At 34.2% G+C, this 20,780-nt stretch overlaps 1 protein-coding gene across 3 annotated transcripts in view; it reads left to right on the plus strand.

The window, feature by feature from the left end:
* PHF14 (PHD finger protein 14) overlaps positions 1 to 20,484 on the plus strand; it is a 217,823-nt gene extending 197,339 nt beyond the window's left edge. For 2 of the 3 annotated variants that reach the window (XM_011280406.3, XM_011280403.3), the window contains one exon: positions 20,283 to 20,484. In XM_011280406.3, coding sequence (XP_011278708.1) covers positions 20,283 to 20,357 — 75 coding nt within the window. In that variant the 3' untranslated portion in view covers positions 20,358 to 20,484. Of the gene's footprint in view, positions 1 to 4,998; positions 5,037 to 20,282 lie in introns of all 3 variants that reach the window. The other variant, XM_045052420.1, reaches the window with a different exon arrangement.
* Positions 20,485 to 20,780: the final 296 nt, after the last annotated feature.

Here is a 20,780-nt window from a genome sequence, read left to right on the forward strand (position 1 = left end):
TTTTGTTGTGTTTTTGTATAATCTCTGTTTTTGCCAACAATTGATTTAAAATCATATTGCTTCATTACGGTCAATATTAATCCATCATGAAAGACAGTTCCAGACAGCAACCTAGGAGACATGAATTCTGAACCCAACTTTACTATTAATTAGCTATGGGACTCTGGGGAAGTCAGTTATGTACTCTAAGAATGGCTTTTCTATCAGCATTATAAAAAAGAATAGATCAAATGATCCATCCTCTAAGTAAGTTACCTCCTATCTCTAAAATCTTAACAGCTCTTAGTAGAGAAGAGTGCTTTGAAAAAAAACATAGAAATCTGTTGTAACTTATCTCCATACCTGATTTATCTCTAAATGTGACTTGCTTATGTATCGATTTCCTCTTGGAAATACACATAGTGGACAGTTTTCTTGTTTTGATCACTCTCCTCTCGAAATTTAGGGATGTAACTAGAAGAACGCAGATACAGAATTTAGAGTTGTCTTGAATAATCTGTTGGGTTTTTTTTAACCTATTGTTGATTTTCCTAATATTATCAAAAGAGGTCCTCACTGTATTCTCTTATTGTTTGTAAGGGTGTTTCAGTTGATTCCCTGGACATTTCTAGGTATACACAAATACGGTTGGTTTTACTTCCTCTTTTACAACTTTATACTTTGTTTTTCTCTTGTCTAATAGTGTTGGCTAATATCTCCAAAACAAGATTAAATAATAGCGGTATGCGTGTTATCACCTTGACCTTAGTTGGAATGTTTCAAGTGTATGAAGTTAGTGTTTGAGTTAAAAACATTTATATTAAGAAAGTTTAATGTAAATAAATTGATAGAATGTAATGTTGAAAACAAACTGCAGGGAGGCAAACCATAAGAGTCTTAATATAGAGAACAAACTAAGGGTTGCGGGGTGGTGGGGGGTTTGTGGGGGATGGGCTAAATGGGCGATGGGTATTAAGGAGGGCACTTGTTGTGTTGAGCACTGGGTGTTATATGTAAGTGACAAACCCCTAAATTCTACTCCTGAAACCATTATTACACTATATGTTAACAAACTTGGGTTTAAATAAAATTAAAAAAAAGAAAAGAAACTGCAAACTGTAGAAGATATATAATATGATGCCATTCATATAAAATGTTAAAGTATAAAAACATACCAGGGAATAAGTAATATCCAACTCAATGTATTGGAAAGAAAGGGGAAAAGGATGGAGAAGGAATACTGAAAGGTTGAGTGTTATAAGTTACGGTTATGATTACTGATATGTTTGCAACATTTATAACAAAAATAATTTGATTCCCTGAAGAAACCTGGAGGTGTCTGGTATAAAGAACATAGGTCTGAATTGAAGACACTTTACCTTTCAAGTGTATAAATTTCCTGATCACCGGGATCAGCTGTGTTTGCTGTCCTCTCTACCCTGAACATATTGCACATAATAGGTATTCATTAAATAATTACTGAATGAAAAACTAAAGGAAAGAAAGAAGGAAACACGTCATTAACTTTTTATTTTAAGTAAAGCTTAGTTTAAATAAGTTATGTAGATTTATTTTGTATATTAGAAGCCTACAATTTTTCTAAAAAAACAATGTTACCAAGTTTTCCATATGGCTTTTCAGAAGTCAACATAATATTACATATTATTGTGCTGCTTGTGATGTGAAACATGTAACACAAATTAATTTTGGGGTTTACTACCTTTGTATCAGCAGAATAAAGCCCTGCTTCAGGCTACCTACAGTCAGATGGGACACAATGGTGTCACAGTTTCAAATGCCTACTATTACTCAGTTATATTCCTGTTTTATAATTCTTTTGAAATTGAATTTATCAATAAAACATTTCAATCTGTGGTGAATTACAGACCATATACTTTATTTTCTATTTTAAAAGAAAATGGGGAAAAAAGGAGCTGCGTTCTATTTATGTATTTTCTGCCTGTGATAAAATACAGTAATTTTAAAATAAGCAAAATAAAATAATTCTTTAAAAACCCTCTCATTGCAACGGATAATTATAAATTTAAATTCCCTGGGTAATTACTGAACCATCTGTATTATGAAAATTAGAACTTTTAAATGTTTAATGGATTTTTGATTGAACAGTATGACTGCCACATAATGTGGCTATGAGATCATTAACTTTTGTCATTTTTACATTTTCACTGTATAACTTCATTTTTCATTAATCATTGGGTTTTGTCAGAGTCAATTTAATATTGTACCAGGATTTTCTTTTGAGACCCTTGAGTTTAAACTCTCAGCATTCCCAAGAGCCCAGAGGAGTCCTACCTCTAGAGGCTTATGATTCTTCTTACAAATAGAGGCTATTTTTATTTTCTCAAAAAGTAAGCTTTTGTGTTAGTAATTAGTAAAAAATTGAGAAAGCCATGGACCTTGATAATAAATTATCTTTACATGAGTTTATTTAAAGACCTAAGAGCAGTCATCCCAAAGTAGTGCAGAATTGTGTGTTGCTCAAAAATTGATTCTTGTGACATTTTACCAATACCCTTTTTGTCCTCAACTATTTCTATTTCCTCATGAGATTTAGGAAATATCATACAACAAATCCTAAATACTGTCATAATATTTGAAAAAGTGAAAAGGCAATCAGTATGTTTATCAAGATTTCTACAGATTATCTTTAGGGAGAATTGTAGAACTGTTTTGGATTTAAAGGTTGTTTTTCAGTCACTTCTGTGAGATAGACTTAGAATCTTTTTGTTAAACCGAATAATTAATGTGGTCAGTAGCCAGTGAGCAGAAATTGAGTTATTTTTCAGAATGTATGGGGCGCTTTTAAAATGTATTGATCACAGGCAATTGTAATTGTCCCTTTGGTATATGGAAAGAGGACTCTTTGGAGTCAGAGCTGAATTTGAATCCTAGGTTGTCATATTTTTAAGTGTGTGACTAAGAGTCGTTCCTTAATGTCTCCAATCCTCAATTTTCTCAATGAGAAATGGGAATGAAAATATTAAAAATACTTATTCTTTCCTGGCATTTGTGAAGATTACATATAATGTATGTAAATACTTGGTATTTGATATGTATACAAAAAGTCAAAAGTATTATTTATTTGTTTCCTGTGCATCTGTATAGTAGTAAATTTATTCATGTAGTCAAGAAATATTCATTAAGAAGCCAAAGTAGGATAGGAATAGCACTAATTCCTTAGGATACTGTGGTAATAAGCAAGACAGGGAAAAATCTTCTATCATGGAGCTTACACCCTAGTGAAAGACGACACATGATATGTAAATAAGTAAATGATCCTTTCATTGTGATACATGTTATGGAGAACAATCTGAGTGCTGAGGAATAGCAAGTTTCGTGCATAAAGTCAGAGAACTACTCATTGACTGACACCTTTATGACAGAAGTAAACTAAGCATACAAAATCAGATGCAGAGTAAAAGGTGCCATTTGTCTAGAAATCTTTTTCTTAAAAAAAGCAAAACAGTGGCTAAGCAGTAATCTACAAGTTCTAGATATGGAAATGTGGCTGTTATTTTTGACACTGATTGTGAAAAACCACTGTTAGAGCATTGTTGTGTGTGCAATTTTCTAAAATAGTATTTTTAATTTTTCTTGAAGCCAAATCAGTTTTTAACCCATGAAAAATTAATGTGCCATAGAAGATGTGTTACTGGACATCTAATGAGCTGTTAATTTCCAATAAAACTATGAAGACTAATGGGTTCACTCTGGGGAAAAAAGTATTCAACTTGAAATAGAAATATTTGAGGCAACTTAATCTGTTCACTTGGGAGTAAAGTTTTTAAGATTCACTTTCTAAACATAGTTTTATTTCTGAAAGAGGCCCTTGATGTTGAATTTACCTTAATACAAGGATAGTGTAAGTTACAGTGAGAAGTATTTTTAAAGATTTTAAAGATTCACAATACTAATCTTTGGGCATGAGGAAAGGTTTGTTATTTTGATGACATAGTCCACCTCTCTAGAATATTAATCATTATAAAAAGGCAAACTCTTCTATGTATTATCATGGTCAGTTTTCTTCTCTTCACATTTATATGCCTGATGTACTTTCTCCATTGCATTGTAATCATATGCATGCCAGTCTACCAAATTGGAACATGGACTGCTCTAGGCAGCAAGAACTTTTATCCATCTTTGTTATTTCCAATACCTTGCCTAATGTCCAACTCACGGTCACTGTTCATTAATTTTTTTTTAAGTTTATTTATTTTGAGACAGAGTTCACGTGCACACACACAAGCAAGGTAGGGACAGAGAGAGAAGGAGAGAGAGAATCCCAAGCAGGCTCTATGACAGCAGAGAGCCTGACATGGAGTTCATTCCTAAGAACGATGAGATCACTTCCTAAGCCAAAATCAAGAGTCGGACACTCAACCAACTGAGCCACCCAGGCCCCCCTCATTAAATTTTTGTAAGAGTAAAAAGGGAATAAGATTCTAGGAATAGAATTTATTCTAGGAATATAATTTACCTCAAGAGTTAAAACCATCTTTATAAGATAATGTTTTTGTTTTAGTTTTATTAAACTGAAGTTAGTTAATATACAGTGTAGTTTTGATTGTGGGGGGTAGAACCCAATGATTCATCACTTACATACACACCCAGTGCTCATCCCAACAAATGCCCTCCTCAGTGCCCATCACCCATCCAGTCCATTCCCCACTCCCACCCCCTCCTCCAGCAACCCTGTCTGTTCTCTGTGTTTAAGAGTCTCTTATGGTTTGCCTCCCTCTCTGTAAGATAATGTTTAATATGAGTCAATGAACAAACTATATTCCAGACTCTTCTAAAATGTAAAGATTATTTGATCAATACAATCAGGTCTCTCATTGGGTTACCAAAAATGAATAGATCAATTGATCTTTAGGTTTTGGCTTACTAACATTTTTGCTTTGGTTTGACATCTGTACCCTATTAAGTCAGTCTTAGGTCAAATGATAACTTCTTTGGAGAAATTTTCTTTGTTAAGCAAGAATACCTCTTTTCCTCTAGATAACAGTCAGACATCATTTTGAAGGCACTGATTAAAGGTACGAAAATAACATGTTAGTAGTATTAATAAGAACATCTACTACCCAAAATACGACCAAATGAAATAATAAAAACAAATCATATATTTTACTGTATTACAGTTGAATATTGTTCTAATGGTTGTTAAACTTCATGAATCAGAAAAACATGACAGTGAACTTCACATGTGAAACATCACTGAATGACTGTATGATTTTACTAGCATTTTTTACTAAAGGCACTACTTTATAGAGTCTGTAATGAGTTGTTCATATTATGGAAATGCCAAAACCTCTTTATGTATAACTTTGATTACCTCTGCATACTACTTTGGTGAGAAACTTTATAGTATTTAAAACCAAAGCATATTTATTTCTAAATCATCCTAACAAAGGTTTTTTTTATTTGCTTATCTGTTTTTACTTTTGTGTTGAGACAAGTTTAGATTTTAAGAGTTGCAAAAATTTTATGGAGAGTACCCACCTTCTCCTTATGTTAACATCTTATATAAACACAGAACAATGATCAAACGCAAATCTTAATATTGTAATACTTTTAAGTAAACTATAGAATTTGTTTGAATTTTACTAGTTTTGTCACTAATGTCCTTTTTCTGGTCCAGAATCCCCATTCATGGGGATTCTGGATGGTGGCAATTATTACTCTTTCCTTGCCTTTCAAACCTTGACACTTTTGAAGAGTATTATTCATTTATTTTATAGACTATCCTTCAATTTGGGTTTGTCTGATATTTCCTCATTATTAGATTGAGGCTACCACAGACTAGAGGTGATGTCCCTTCTCAGTACATCATATGAGGGGAAATAGCATGTCAATATGTATTACTAGTTATGTTAACCATGCTCAGTCAAGTTAAGTTAGTGTTTGTCAGGTTTCTCCACTGTAAAGTTATCATTTTTCTTTTAGCAGTGTAGTTTTAAATCATTTGAGTTTGGAAGACAGTTTGGGGAGTTGTTTTATGTCCCTAGATAACCTAGTAAAGAAAGTGGTTTTGTATTTTTGTCTATTTAGTGCTCAGTATTTTCATATATAATGTGCGGGATTAGATAAGATCTGATAGGAATCTTTCAACTTTAATATTCTGTGACTTAATTACTCTGAGAACTGTAAGCGAGTTAAGAGATGTTCCATACATATCCTAGTTGTTTGCAAATTAGCCTCAAGTCCTTCTTTGATTTTTGATGTGGCTTTGGAGATAAATACGTTGACAACTTCCTGCTTAAAAAGGGCATTATATATTGAAAATAACTTAAATTGAGACAGTTTATAAGTTCCTAATGAAAATCTATCTAGATATTTTATTACGTATATTTGAAGTTATTTCTTAGTCTGGAATTTGTCAGTTTAAAAAAATTTTTTTTTCAACGTTTATTCATTTTTGGGACAGAGAGAGACAGAGCACGAACAGGGGAACGGCGGAGGGGCAGAGAGAGAGGGAGACACAGAATCGGAAACAGGCTCCAGGCTCTGAGCCATCAGCCCAGAGCCTGACGCGGGGCTCGAACTCCCGGACCGCGAGAACGTGACCTGGCTGAAGTCGGACGCTTAACCGACTGCGCCACCCAGGCGCCCCTGGAATTTGTCAGTTTAAAACATTTACAGTTTATCTGGCCTCAGAAACCATAACAATAGAAGAATTTTAATTACTGAAATATTCTGTCAGCTTTTTATCTTAATACAAATTCTGGTTTTCCCTTTGATAAGTTTCATTCAGTGAAGTCAAGTTATGTAAAAAAAAAAAGTTAATATAATTTTCATTAAGGGAGTTTATGGTATTTTTTACTTGTGGAGTGTCTTCTACCCATTCTCTAAAGTAATATTAAGGTTGTGTGTACCATTACCATTTATGTAAATTCTGTTGGTTTCTTTGACAGTAATTTGACACATATGAGCTATAACTATCCTTTATTTAGAATATCAAAACTCAGCAAAGGAAATATAAAATGTATTTTCTCTTTCTCTTTTTTTTTTAAATTGTGGTTTCAGTTAAAATGGCCAAAGATTATGATTTTTCTAACGGCAGTATAGAAGTTAATTTTGGTAAAAATTAACCTTAGGGCCTTACTAAGCAAAAAAAAAATTTTTTCTTTTAAAATATATAGTGTCTTTTTAATCTGTGTTGCATCAAATTCCTCGTTGTATTTTGAAGGATAAACAAAATGTTGCCACCTCCTACTAACGATGGCACTCTTGGGGTGCCTGGGTGGCTCAATTGGTTAAGCATCCGACCTCAGCTCAGGTAATGTCTTGCTGTCTGTCAGGCTCTGTGCTGATAGTTCAGAGCCTGGAGCCTTCTTCAGATTCTGTGTCTCCCTCTCTCTCTGTATCTCAAAAATGAATAAATGTTAAAAAAAAAAATTTAAGAAAAAGATGGTAGTCTTCTAGTGGCCAATCCCAATATCATGGTTATTGCTTATGTTAATGAATAAATATGCTACATACAAGTATTTTCCAGGTTTTATAACTGTTATTGCTCAATAAATTCTAGTCATAGTAAACAGTGTATATATATCTGAAAACTTTGAGCCCATCTCTGATTTTTGAAATCCAACTTGGAAGTCTTTTGAGTACTATACTTTGGTGATCGCCCTATCTCATATCTTGCATCTTTCAGACATTTTTAGACCTTATTTTTACTTCATTTTAATTTGGTAGAATTTTTTTAAATCCCTGGGAATTTAAACCTGTATGTGTATATTTAGGGTAAAAAAATAAAACAGCATAAATTTAGAAATATTTCTTCTCCTTGAGTGTCTGTAGGGAAAGTAGAAGTTTATATGTACTGTCTTTAAATATTAGCACATTTGAGATTTTTGAAATGTTACATTTAGTGAATAGTATATGATTTGTGACTCATTAAAAAGGAACAACATCAGAATCATATGGGTCCCAGAAGAGGGAGAAATAGGGGTAGAAGGGTTATATGAGCCAATCATAGCGGAAAACTTTCCTAACCTGGGGAAAGACACAGACATCAAAATCCAGGAAGCATAGAGGACTCCCATTAAATTCAACAAAAAACGACCATCAAACAAGGCATATCATACTCAAATTCACAAAATACTCAGGCAAAGAAAGAATCATGAAAGCAGCAAGGGAAAAAAAGTCCTTAACCTACAAGGGAAGACAGATCAGGTTCCCAGCAGAGCTATCCACAAAAACTTGGCAGGTCAGAAAGGAGTGGCAGGATATATTCAATGTGCTGAATCAGAAAAATATGCGGCCAAGATTTCTCTACCCAGCAAGGCTGTCATTCAAAATAGAGAGAGAGATAAAAAGTTTCCCAGACAAACAAAAATTAAAGGAGTTTGTGACCACTAAACCAGCCCTGCAAGAAATTTTAAGGGGGACTCTGTGAGGGGAGAAAAGATGAAAATAAAAAGAAAGAGAGAGAGAGAGAGAGAGAGAGAGAGAGAGAGAAGACAAAGACCAAAAGCATCAAAGTTTAGAAAGAACCAAAGAACACCACCAGAAACTCCAACTCTACAAGCAACATAATGGCAAGAAATTCCTCTTTCAGTACTCACTCTAAACGTCAATGGACTCAATGCTCCAATCAAAAGACATAGGGTAGCAGAATGGATAAGAAAACAAGATCCATCTATATGTTGTTTACAAGAGACCCACTTTAGACCTAAAGACACCTTCAGATTGAAAGTAAGGGGATAGAGAACCATCTATCATGCTAATGGTCAACAAAAGAAAGCCGGAGTAGCCATACTTGTATCAGACAATCAAGACTTTAAAATAAAGACTGTATCAGATGGAGAAGGGCATTATATCATAATTCAGGGGTCTATCCATCAAGAAGACCTAACATTTGTAAACATTTATGCACCAATTGTGGAAGCACCCAACATATAAATCAATTAATCACAAACATAAACTCATCGATAGTAATTCCAGACTTCAACACCCTGCGCACAGCAATGGACAGATCATGTAATCAAAAAATCAACAAGGAAACAATGGCTTTGAATGACACACTGGACCAGATGGACATAACAGATATATTCAGAACATTTCATCCTAAAGCAGCAGTACACACATTCTTCTCCAGTGTACATGGAATGTTCTCCACAATAGGCCACATACTGGGACACAAATCAGCCCTCAACAACTACAAAAAGATCGAGATCATACTGTGCATATTTTCAGACCACAATGCTATGAAGCTCAAAATCAACCACAAGAAAAAATTTGGGAAGGTAAGAAATACTTGGAGACTGAAGAACATCCTACTAAAGAATTAATGGGCTAACCAAGAAGTTAAAGAGGAAATTAAAAAGTACATGGAAACCAATGAAAATAACACCACAGCCCAAAACCTCTGGGACGCAACAAAGACGGTCATAAGATGAAAGTCTATAGCAATCTAGGCCTTCCTAAAGAAGGAACAAAGACCTCAGATACACAACTTAACCTTACCCCTTAAAGAGCTGGAAAATAAAAGCAAATAAAACCAAAAATCAGCAGAAGACAGGAAGTAATAAAGATTAGAGCAGAAATTAATGCTATCAAAACAACAACAACAACAAAAAACAGTAGAACAGATCAATGAAACCAGAAGCTGGTTATTTGAAAGAATTAACAAAATTGATAAACAACTAGCCAGTTTGATCAAAAAGAAAAAGGAAAGGACCCACATAATAAAATCAAGAACAAGGGGCGCCTGGGTGGCTCAGTTGGTTAAGTGGCCGACTTCTGCTCAGGTCATGATCTCGCGGTCCGTGAGTTGGAGCCCCGCGTCGAGCTCTGTGCTGACAGCTCAGAGCCTGGAGCCTGTTTCAAATTATGTGTCTCCCTCTCTCTGACCTCCCCTGTTCATGCTCTGTCTCTCCCTGTCTCAAAAATAAAAAAAAAAAAAACGATAAAAATAAAATCAAGAATGAAAGAGGAGAGATTACAATCAACACAGCAGGAACAAAAACAATAAGAGGATATTATGAACAACTATACACCAATAAAATGGACAATCTAGAAGACATGGACAAATTCCTAGAAACATACACGCTTCCAAAACTGAAACAGGAAGAAACAAAATTTGAACAGACCCATAACCAGTAAAGAAATCAAATTAGTAATCAAAAATCTGCCAAAAAACAAAAGTCCGGAGCCAGGTGGCTTTCCAGGGGAAATTCTACCAAACATTTAAGGAAGAGTTAACACCTGTTCTCTTAAAGCTGTTCCAAAATATAGAAATGGAAGGAAAACTTCCAAACTCTTTCTATGAGGTCAGCATTACCTTGATTCCAAACCAGAGACCCCATGAAAAAGGAGAACTATAGACCAATTTCCCTGATGAACGTGGATGCAAAAATCCTCAACAAGATATTAGCCAGCCAGATTCAACAATACATTGAAAAAATTATTTACCACAACCAAGTGGGATTTATACCTGGGATGCGGGACAGGTTCAATATCCACACTCAATTAATGTGATTCATCACATCAATGCAAGAAAAGGACAAGAACCATATGATCCTATCAATAGATGCAGAGAAAGCATTTGACAAAAGACAGCATCCTTTCTTGATAAAAATCTTCAAGAAGGGAGGGATAGAAGGATCATACCTCGAGATTATAAAAGCCATATATGAACGACCCAACGCTAATATCATCCTCAATGGGAAAAAACTGAGAGCTTTCCCCCTAAGGTCAGGAACAGGAGAGGGATGTCCACTCTCACCACTGTTACTCAACATAGTATTGGAAGTCTTAATTAGCCTTTGCAATCAGACAACACAAAGAAAGAAAAGGCATCCAAATCAGCCAGGAGGAGGTCAAACTTTCACTCTTCACAGACGATGTGATATTCTACATGGAAAACCCAAAAGATTCCACTAAAAAAATGCTAGAACTGATTCATGAATTCAGCAAAGTTGCAGGATATAAAATCAACGCACAGAAATCAGGTGCATTCCTATACACCACCAATGAAGCAACAGAGAAATCAAGCAATTGATCTCATTTACAATTGCACCAAAAACTATAAAATACCTAGGAATAAATCTAACCCAAGAGGTGAAAAAGCTATACACTGAAAACTATAGAAAGCTTATGAAAGAAATTGAAGAAGACACAAAAAAATGGAAAAAGATTCCATGCTCCTGGATAGGAAGAACAAATATTGTTAAAATGTCGATACTATCCAAAGCAATCTACCTATTCAATGCAATACCCATTAAAATAACACCAGTATTCTTCACAGAGCTAGAATAAACAATTCTAAAATGTGTACGGAACCAGCAAAGACCCCGAATAGCCAAAGCAATCTTGAAAACGAAAACCAAAGCAGGAGGCATCACAATCTGAGACTTCAAGCTACACTACAAAGCTGTAATCATCAAGACAGTATCGTGCTGGCACAAGAACAGACACTCAGATCAATGGAACAGAATAGAGAACCCAGAAATGGACCCAGAAACATATGGCCAACTAATCTTTGACAAAGCAGGAAAGAATATTCAATGGAATAAAGACAGTCTTCAGCAAGAGGTGCTGGGAAAACTGGACAGTGACATGCAGAAGAATGAACCTGGACCACTTTCTTACACCATACCCAAAAATAAGCTCAAAATGGATGAAAGACGTAAATGTAAGAGAGGAAGCCATCAAAATCCTCGAGGAGAAAGCAGGCAAAAACCTCTTTGATCTTGGTGGTGGCAACTTCTTACTCAACACATCTCCAGTAGCAAGGGAAACAAAAGCAAAAATGAACTACTGGGACCTCATCAAAATTAAAAGCTTCTGCACAGCAAAGGAAATGATCAGCAAAACCAAAAGGCAACTGACAGAATGGGAGAAGATATTTGCAAATGACATATCAGATAAAGGGTTAGTATCCAAAATTTATAAAGAACTTACCAAATTCAACACCCAAAAAAACAAATAATCTAGTGAAGAAATGGGCAAAAGACAAGAATAGACACTTCTCCAAAGAAGACATCCAGATGGCCAACCGACACATGAAAAAATGCTCAACATCACTCATCATCAGGGAAATACAAATCAAAACCACCATGCAATACCACCTTACACCTGTCAGGATGGCTAACATTAACAACTCAGGCAATAACAGATGTTGGCGAGGATACAGAGAAAGACGATCTCTTTTACATTGTTGGTGGGAATGCAAGCTGGTGCAGCCGCTCTGGAAAACAGTCTGGAGGTTCCTCAAAAAATGAAAAATCAAACTACCCTACGGCCCAGCAATTGCACTACTAGGTATTTATCCAAGGGATACAGGTGTGCTGTTTCGAAGGGACCCATGCACCCCCATGTTTATAGCAACACTATCAACAATAGCCAAAGTATGGAAAGAGCACAAATGTCCATTGATGGATGAATGGATAAAGAAGACGTGGCTTGTATACATAATGGAGTATTACTCGGTAATCAAAAAAAAAAAAAAGGAAATCTTGCCATTTGCAACTACATGGGTGGAACTAGAGGGTATTATGCTAAGTGAAATTAAGTCAGTCAGAGAAAGACAAAAATCATATGACTTCACTCATATGAGGACTTTAAGAGACAAAACAGATAAACACAAGGGAAGGGAAACAAAAATAATATAAAAACAGGGAGGGGGACAAAACAGAAGAGACTCATAAATATGGAGAACAAACTGAGGGTTACCGGAGGGGTTGTGGGAGGGGGGATGTGCTAAATGGGTAAGGGGTTAAGGAACCTACTCCGAAATAATTGTTGCACTTTTTGCTAAGTAATTTGGATGTAAATTAAAAAATAAAATCATAAATATAATTAAAAAAAATGGGCAGAGGATCTGAAGAGACATTTTTTCAAAGAAGGTATACAGATGGCCAACAGATACAAGAAAAGATGTTCAACATCACTGATCGTCAAGGAAATGCAAATCAAAACCACAAAGACCACTTAGTATCAAAAAGACAAGAAATGGGGTGCCTAGGTGGCCCATTCGGTTAAGCAACCAACTCTTGATTTCAGCTCAGGTCATGATCTCATGATTCGTGAGATCAAGCCTCTTGCTGGGCTTAGCGCTGACAACACAGAGCCTGTTTGGGATTCTCTATCTCCTTCTCTCTCTGCCACTACCCCACTTGCACTCTTTCTCAAAAATAAATAACCTAGTGGGGAAAAAAAGAAATAGCAAGATTTGGCAAGGATGTGGAGAAAAAGGAACCCTAAAACACTGTTGGTGGGAATGTAATTTGGTGCAGCCACTATGGAAAACAGCATGGAGTTTCCTCCAAAAGTTAAAAATAGAAAAACCATACAACACAGTAATTTTACTTGTGGGTATTTACTCAAAGAAAAAAACAATAGTAATTCAAAAGATACATGTACCCCTATGTTTATTGCAGTATTATTTATCATAGCCAAGATTTGGAAGCAATCTAAGTGTCGGTGGGTAGCTGAATGCATAAAGAAATTGTGGTGGATAAAGAAATTACGGTAGAATATGTAACAGCATAGATGGACCTAGAGAATATTATGCTGAGTAAAGTAAGACTAAGACAAATACAGTATGATACCACTCATATGTGGAACTAAAAACAGTGAAGCAGAAACACTCCTGAATAGAATAAACTTAAGTGCCAGAGGGGAGGGGTGTGGGGAATGGAAACATAGGTGAAGGGGACAAAGAGATACAAAGTTTCAGTTAGTTATAAAATAAGTCAGGGGGATGAAAAGTACTGAATAGGGAATATAGTCAATATTTTAGTAACTTTGTATGGTGACAGATGGGAACTATACTTACTGTGGTGAGCACTGAGTAATATATATATATAGTTGTCAATCAGCATGTTGTACACCTGAAACTAATATACCATTATGTCAACCATACTTAATTAAAATTAGTAAGTAAATAAAAACATAAATAAGGTACTACATGAAAAAACATATAAAACTTTTGCTATCCTCACTTGAAAATATATTTATGTTGGACCATTAAAGAATTTGAGATATTTTTGTTTTGTTTTTCTATAATCAGTGCTGACTGCATACCAACTTACAAAACTGAATACTTCAAACCAAGTAAATATCTTTTAAAGCAAAAATGTTACAAATGAAGGTGAGTTATCAAGGTAGGGGCATCTCATGCAGAATCTAGCATATACTTCTATGCTTATTTCTCAGATATTAGACTTCTATAAGAAGATTTTTTTTAATCTTTAAGACCATAAGCTCCATATGAAGAGGATAGTGGTATTTTTAGCCCTAGGAGGTTCATATCTTAAACGTACCTGAAATATCTAAAAATTAATGTTACAGAAATTGTGCTTTTTATTCATGTTTACGGGAAGATATAAGGATATAAACTTATAGAATAGGGTTTATGTTCATTAAAAGCCTACTCTAGCTCACACTTAGCTATTTTGCCTGACTCTCACCTTTCACTCACTGATCTTCATTTCCTTTAATATAAATATACCCTCTCCAGATGGTTGTGCTAGTCCTGAGGGTCTTTCTGGCTCTGGGAAACACTGGAAAACCCAGTGTTTTATTTCTAACTTCCCCATTTCCATGCTACCAAAAGCCACCACAAAGTAAAACATGACAAGAAGAACTAAAGACTCAGAAAAGCAAACCTAGTCCATTAAATTTGTTCCACAATCACAAATCGAAGATAAGTGATTGCTTAACAAATGAAACAAAATTGTTCATGTATTCTCATACATGAAATCAGATATTCATTTCTGCCCTTTTATCTGTTTTACTTGCTATTAAAATAAAGGATATGATTTTATAATATTAAATTAAGGGAAATTTCCTTGGTTATTTCTTTTCTGAACCACTAAGTAGAAAAAAAGGTAGAAATTTACTTACAAGACGTAAGTATTTGAGCTAGGTTTACTAAGAACCTCCCCAGTTACTTTAATTTTATAATATAGCCCTAGACTCTCTAATTAAATATGCAACTTCTGTCATAAGGAAAAAAAAAACATCTTATGCTTTTTACACTATATTTAATTAAGCATTTCTTGTAAGTTCATTTCAGTATCTATCATGGCCCACTAAAGTTGGATTCAGTTATAAAATGGTAGATTAATTACCTTTTGTATTAAATGAAATAAGAATCTCAAATATGCAAAGTCAGGAAATTTAATTGTGGTCTTCAATTGCTTATTCAGTGCATTGGAAAACTGAATGCAGAAGTACAGAAAAAAGAGCCAAAGGTTGTTAAATGTAGCACATCACACACATCTTGCACTTTACTTAATGATCCAAGTGTTTATTACTATGAAGGAAATGCACCATTTAAAGAATTATGGTGGAATTGTAAAACATTAAAAACTCTAATTAATTTTAGTCTGAAGCATGCAGCGTGCTCATTTTGCCTAAAACATTTTCATTATCATCAGTATTTTTCCAGTTATTAAGATAAATTTTTTCTTCATTGTGCAGCACCAGCACATTTTCGGTATTAAAAGTATAATCTTAAATGCTGTTGAGAATTATATCTGGAACATACTTTAAGTAAATAAAAGACAGCAGTTTTTGACCATAGATTGGAAGAGTATATATTGCTTTCTGATACCTATTCTATAACATAACAGATTAAGTGTATATCTTTTTTGTCAAAAGCCATAAATATATATACACATATATATTCACCAACATTTTTAAAAAGACCATTGTTAAAGCCTAAAGATAATTTTGACTATTAATTTGAATCCAACTACAGTAACTCTCGGATTAGCCAAAGGAATATTTAAAATCTAAAGATAATACAAGAAAATAGAAATAGGTGAAGTTAGTGCTTAGCTGCACCTCCTCACTTCATTTTACTGCTGTACTACCATGTATCTGTCTGCTATAAGTAAGAAATTCAGTAAAGTGAAAACAACTGAAATTCTCTTTGTAAACATTGACCTCCATTATGCTTGTTTCTGGAAATAGTTCAAAGGGTGAGATTATAAAGGGATTTATTTAAAAAAATCTTATGAAAAAAAAATCTTATGTTTTCTGTTGGTAAAAGTAATCCATAAGTAGAAAAGTAAGAAAATATATGAAAGCATAAACAAGGAAATAAAAATTAAGAACATCACCATTATGAACATTTGAGATACTTACGAAAGGAATTTTAAGTAGAACAATGGAAAGCAAACTGTTTTGGCTGTGTATTTTCAATGTGAGCAGCTATAGGTGCCTTGAATTTTTTTCCACATAAAATCTTTATATATACGTGATACTTACTTTGAATGCAGAAAACCTTTCATTGAGTCACCATTTGTTAAATTGCTTTTTGAAATAATTTTAGATTTAAGAAAAATGCAAAAATGATACAGGTAATTCCCATTTGCCCTTTATCCAGCTTAAGTGTTACCGACTTTTATAACTAAAGTAGATAACTGAAACCAGGAATTAACATCAAGACAATACTATTAACTACTGCATAGACCATATTTAAATTTTGCCAGTTTTCCCACTAATACCCTTTTCGTGGTCCAGGATCCCATCAGTTTTTAATCATCATGTTCCCTTACTTAGTCTTCTCCCATCTGTGACAGTCCAAACTTTGTATGGTCTTTGATGACCTTGACAGTTTTGAAGACTACTGTTTAATTATTTTATATAATGTTTATCTGATGCTTTCTCATGATTAGATTGAGATTATGCATTATTAAGAAGGATACCACAGACCTGATGTGCCCTTTTTAGTGCATCATAGCAAAGGGTTAATTACTGTGAATAAGTATTACTGGTGATACTAACCTTAATCACTTGGGTATGGTGGTATTTGACAGGTATCTGCATTATAAAGTATTTAAACATTCTTCTTTAAAGATAAAAACAAACAATGGGGAAAGTTGTCCCTTTGTATAATACTACTTAAAGAGAAATCACTTACAATTTGGCTGTCTATAGGGTTAATAGACTAATTTGAGTCCAAATATTACCTGAGCAGTAGAAATTCTAGCTGCTAAAATAACTGCCCTTTTTTTGGAGTTGGTTATCTCCGAAGAGAAAGAAAAAGCAGGATGGATTGGTTTTATTAATTGGCATCAATTCTTTGAACTATTATGAAAACTAAGACAGTTTTGTAAATAAGGAAAATTGAGGGTGCCTCTGTTCCAATTGATAGTACAAGCTTTAATAGCATTTAAACAAAACCTTGCAAGTTTTATTCATTGGTAAGAGAGATTTAGTTTAGGTAAGAATGGCAGTGTTTTTACTGTTAGAATGTTTAGTTTAGGTAAGAATGTTTTTGCTGTTCTCTGTTAGAATAACTCCCTCAGTCTTATGTTACCACCAGGAGCATTAGACCGTGATCCCATGGACCGTGTATGCCTAGACATTCTCATTCTCATTACTACAACAATGCTGTCAGTGTAAAAAGAGCAAGAAGGCTAAAGAACCACCGTCAGTCATTTGGCATTATGGGTTGTTGTTATGTGAGTGGGTATTGAAATTCCACATGTAACTAGCAGATCTGCAGGGTGGTTACAATCAACATGTTTTCTGGAGTATGAATTAGCAAGCTTCAGTGTTAAGAGGTAAACCTGTCTACACTTTCCAGTGGCCCCAAAGGGTACATTTTCTTGCTGGCTGCCTCAGAACACTTTGTGAAACAAATGTCAAAATTGTCAGGACTGTCACTAAGAAAATGATCCGTGTAGTAAGGGTCTTCTTTTGCTGGGAAACAAACAGATGTCTTAACTCAGCAAAGAGTAAACAAAAACGTGCCATTTATCAGAAGAAATTTTTTACTGCCATTAATATTCAGTAGTGAAGAAATACTTTTTGGTAAAAAGCTTCTATATTTGCAGTTTCATTCATTATGCAGTCATTAGTCAATGATATTTGATTTGCTGCCTGAGCTATTTCAATGCTTTTATTAATCTTGAATTGCTTATAAAGTTCTTACACAAATTAGCACTTGTAAACAAACAAACAAAAAAAAATAAAGCAACCTCTAAAATCCTTTATGGAGGTTTATTGTGTCTAAATCTACTGTTTTTATTTGTAATGATAAAACCTGTTGGAATGCTTGGGTGGCTCAGTTGGTTGAGCATGTGACTCTTGAATTTGGCTAATCTCATGATCCCATGAGATTGAGCCCCATGTCAGGCTCCGTGCTGAGCATGGAGCTTGCTTAAGATTCTCTCTCTTCCTCTGCCCCTCTCCCCTGTCCTCTCTCTCTCTCTCTCTCTAAGTAAATAAATAAATAAATAAAAGCTTTTACTGCTATTTTCATTATTTTGATGATGTTCTACTATAGCAATTACAATGTGTTATACTCTAGCAGTTAGGGTTAAATGCCTTTTCCTCCCCTTCATAATCCTTTTCTTCATCCAAATCACAGTTATCTTTGTACAGAGGAAAAAGGAGATAGGATCTTGTTACCTATGGAAACGGTTTAAAGGTACATAAAGGCAAGATCATGTAAGACATGTCCTCAGCATAAAGAAAAATGTGGAACAATTCTTCACCTGTCCTGAGCAGGAGGCAATATTAGAAGAGACATGCATTTATAAACTATGGTTGACCTTTGAATAACATGAGAGGGCTAGGTGTTCCAACAACCTGCATGTGACTTTTGACTACCCCCAGATTTACCAATAGAGCTTATCATTGACCAGAAAAGCCTTACTGATAACATAGTTAATTAACACATATTTTCTTATGTATATTATATACTGTATTCTTATAATAAAGTAAGTTAGAAAAGAGAAGATGTTGACAAAATCAGACAGAAGAGAAAATACATGTATAGAACTGTACTGTATTTATTTAAAAAAATCTGTTTAAATACATAAATTCAGTGCTACCTAACAAAAAATGTCTTGCCACCTTTACCTGCTAAATTAACACCTTCTGTCAGTGTCTCACATGAAGAAGACAGCGCAAAGCATAGTGCAAAATTTGCTTCTGTTAAGATATAATCAAAATGTAATCTCTAGAAACTCTTGTCCAAAAGTGGAAAATACCTGTTCAAGAGTCAAACATAGTATCTCTATTCAGTAGAGATAAATTGGGAAAAAAAAATTAAAACAACATACAGTGACTATTTTGCTTTGAACAATATATTAAAATTACATTGCCTGCCAAAATGACATTCAAAGCCCCACCCCTTGTATGCAACATATTTATAAATGATTCAGATTGGTTTATAATATTGGTAATTTCTCTACTTTTCTGATGTTGACAAAGTCTAACCCACAGATGCTGTTGAACCTAGAGACAAAGTATATAAAGGAAGCCTTCTCCACCTTAATATTTATAGGCAAGGATGTGGTTTTTCATGGGAAAAAATTATACTTGAATTTCATTTATTTAATAAAGTCAGTTTACTAAGAGCTCAACAATGACTGAATTTGGTTTTATAAGATTCTGAGATAAAGGGTGATGTATTTGGTGACACTGATAATATTACTGTTGTCTAGAGATACTTAAGAAATTGCTACCTATGCTTAACTCAGTAGACAATGCTTTTTAATTTCAGTTAATAAAAATGAAAGTTCTCACTTGATAATTATTAGAAACATTAGGAAAGCAAGACTGCTTTGTACTTGGCATTGTTGAAGGAACACAGATGATGAAATGGGTTACAGATTGTAAGGTGAAATATTTTTCCAGACTCTCATTATTTATAGTTTGGAGGTCGCCATTTAATATTGAACACAAGATGCACTTCATTCCTATGGAGACAGACATTACGAAGTCACTTCATTTATTCACCATGTTCCACAGGACCCTGCTATGAATTATGAAGCCACACTTAGAATTGAAACTGTAGAAGACTGTGAGCATTCGATAGACTGACATGCCCATGTTTCCTATTTTAGAGCTGACTGATCTTCAGATAACATATGGTGGTGCAAGTAATTGGAAAATTGGCAGGCCTGTCAAGAAAGCACGTTAGAGGAGACAAAAATGCCATGCTGGAGCACATAAAGTGTCTCAGAAGTTAAATTTACTTTTATCAAACAGTGAAGTAAAAATACCTGATTCACCCCCCTAAAATGGATACTTTTTATGGGCAGGTGTTTTCAAAAGTCATTTGAGGTCATTAATAAAATAAGTTGCTTTTAAGAACATACAGAAAATTTTAGTCCACGTGTAGTGCAAATGAGCACCCACTATAAATATTTGAATGTTACATAATATTACCGTTTTGTTTCTAGCCTCTTTTCTAGGATTGCCAGAATCACAGCAGTTAATTCTTCAGAGAAATAGAATTAAAATGTATTAATTATAGCTGATAAAATGCCCTAAAGTTTACATTTTAATGTTTTCTAAAATTTATTTCACAGGAAGATGAAAATGAAGCTGAAAGAAAAAATTTATCTCAGGAGCTCAGCATGGAACAGAAGAATCCAAAGAAATAAAGGATTTTCTGTAGTGTTTTGAAAAGTTTGCAATTTATGTAGTAGCAGATAAAATTTCTAATTGTAAAATGTTAAATTGTAAAATCTAATTTGCAAAATGTTCTCAATAAAGTCATTGAAAATGAAATAGGACCTTGTTCTTGGAATCTATATGATTTCTAAAGCAATTTAAACTTTTAATAAAGGACCTTCTAAAAATACTAAAATGAAATCTGAGAATGGAGACAGAATTTTCTCTAATCCGTAACCTATAATCTGTTAAGTATTAATACATCTGAATGACCTCAAAAAAAATCTCTCACAGTCATTTTTCCCCTTACTGGGCTCTATTGTCTTCTTCAGGGGCATTAACAGAATTCCAATTATGAATATAAAGAAAAGACAACATGGTTCAAAAATCAACAGCAAGCACATGCATGTGAA

Source organism: Felis catus, chromosome A2 (genome assembly GCF_018350175.1).
Source record: "Felis catus isolate Fca126 chromosome A2, F.catus_Fca126_mat1.0, whole genome shotgun sequence".
Taxonomy (NCBI): domain Eukaryota; kingdom Metazoa; phylum Chordata; class Mammalia; order Carnivora; family Felidae; genus Felis; species Felis catus.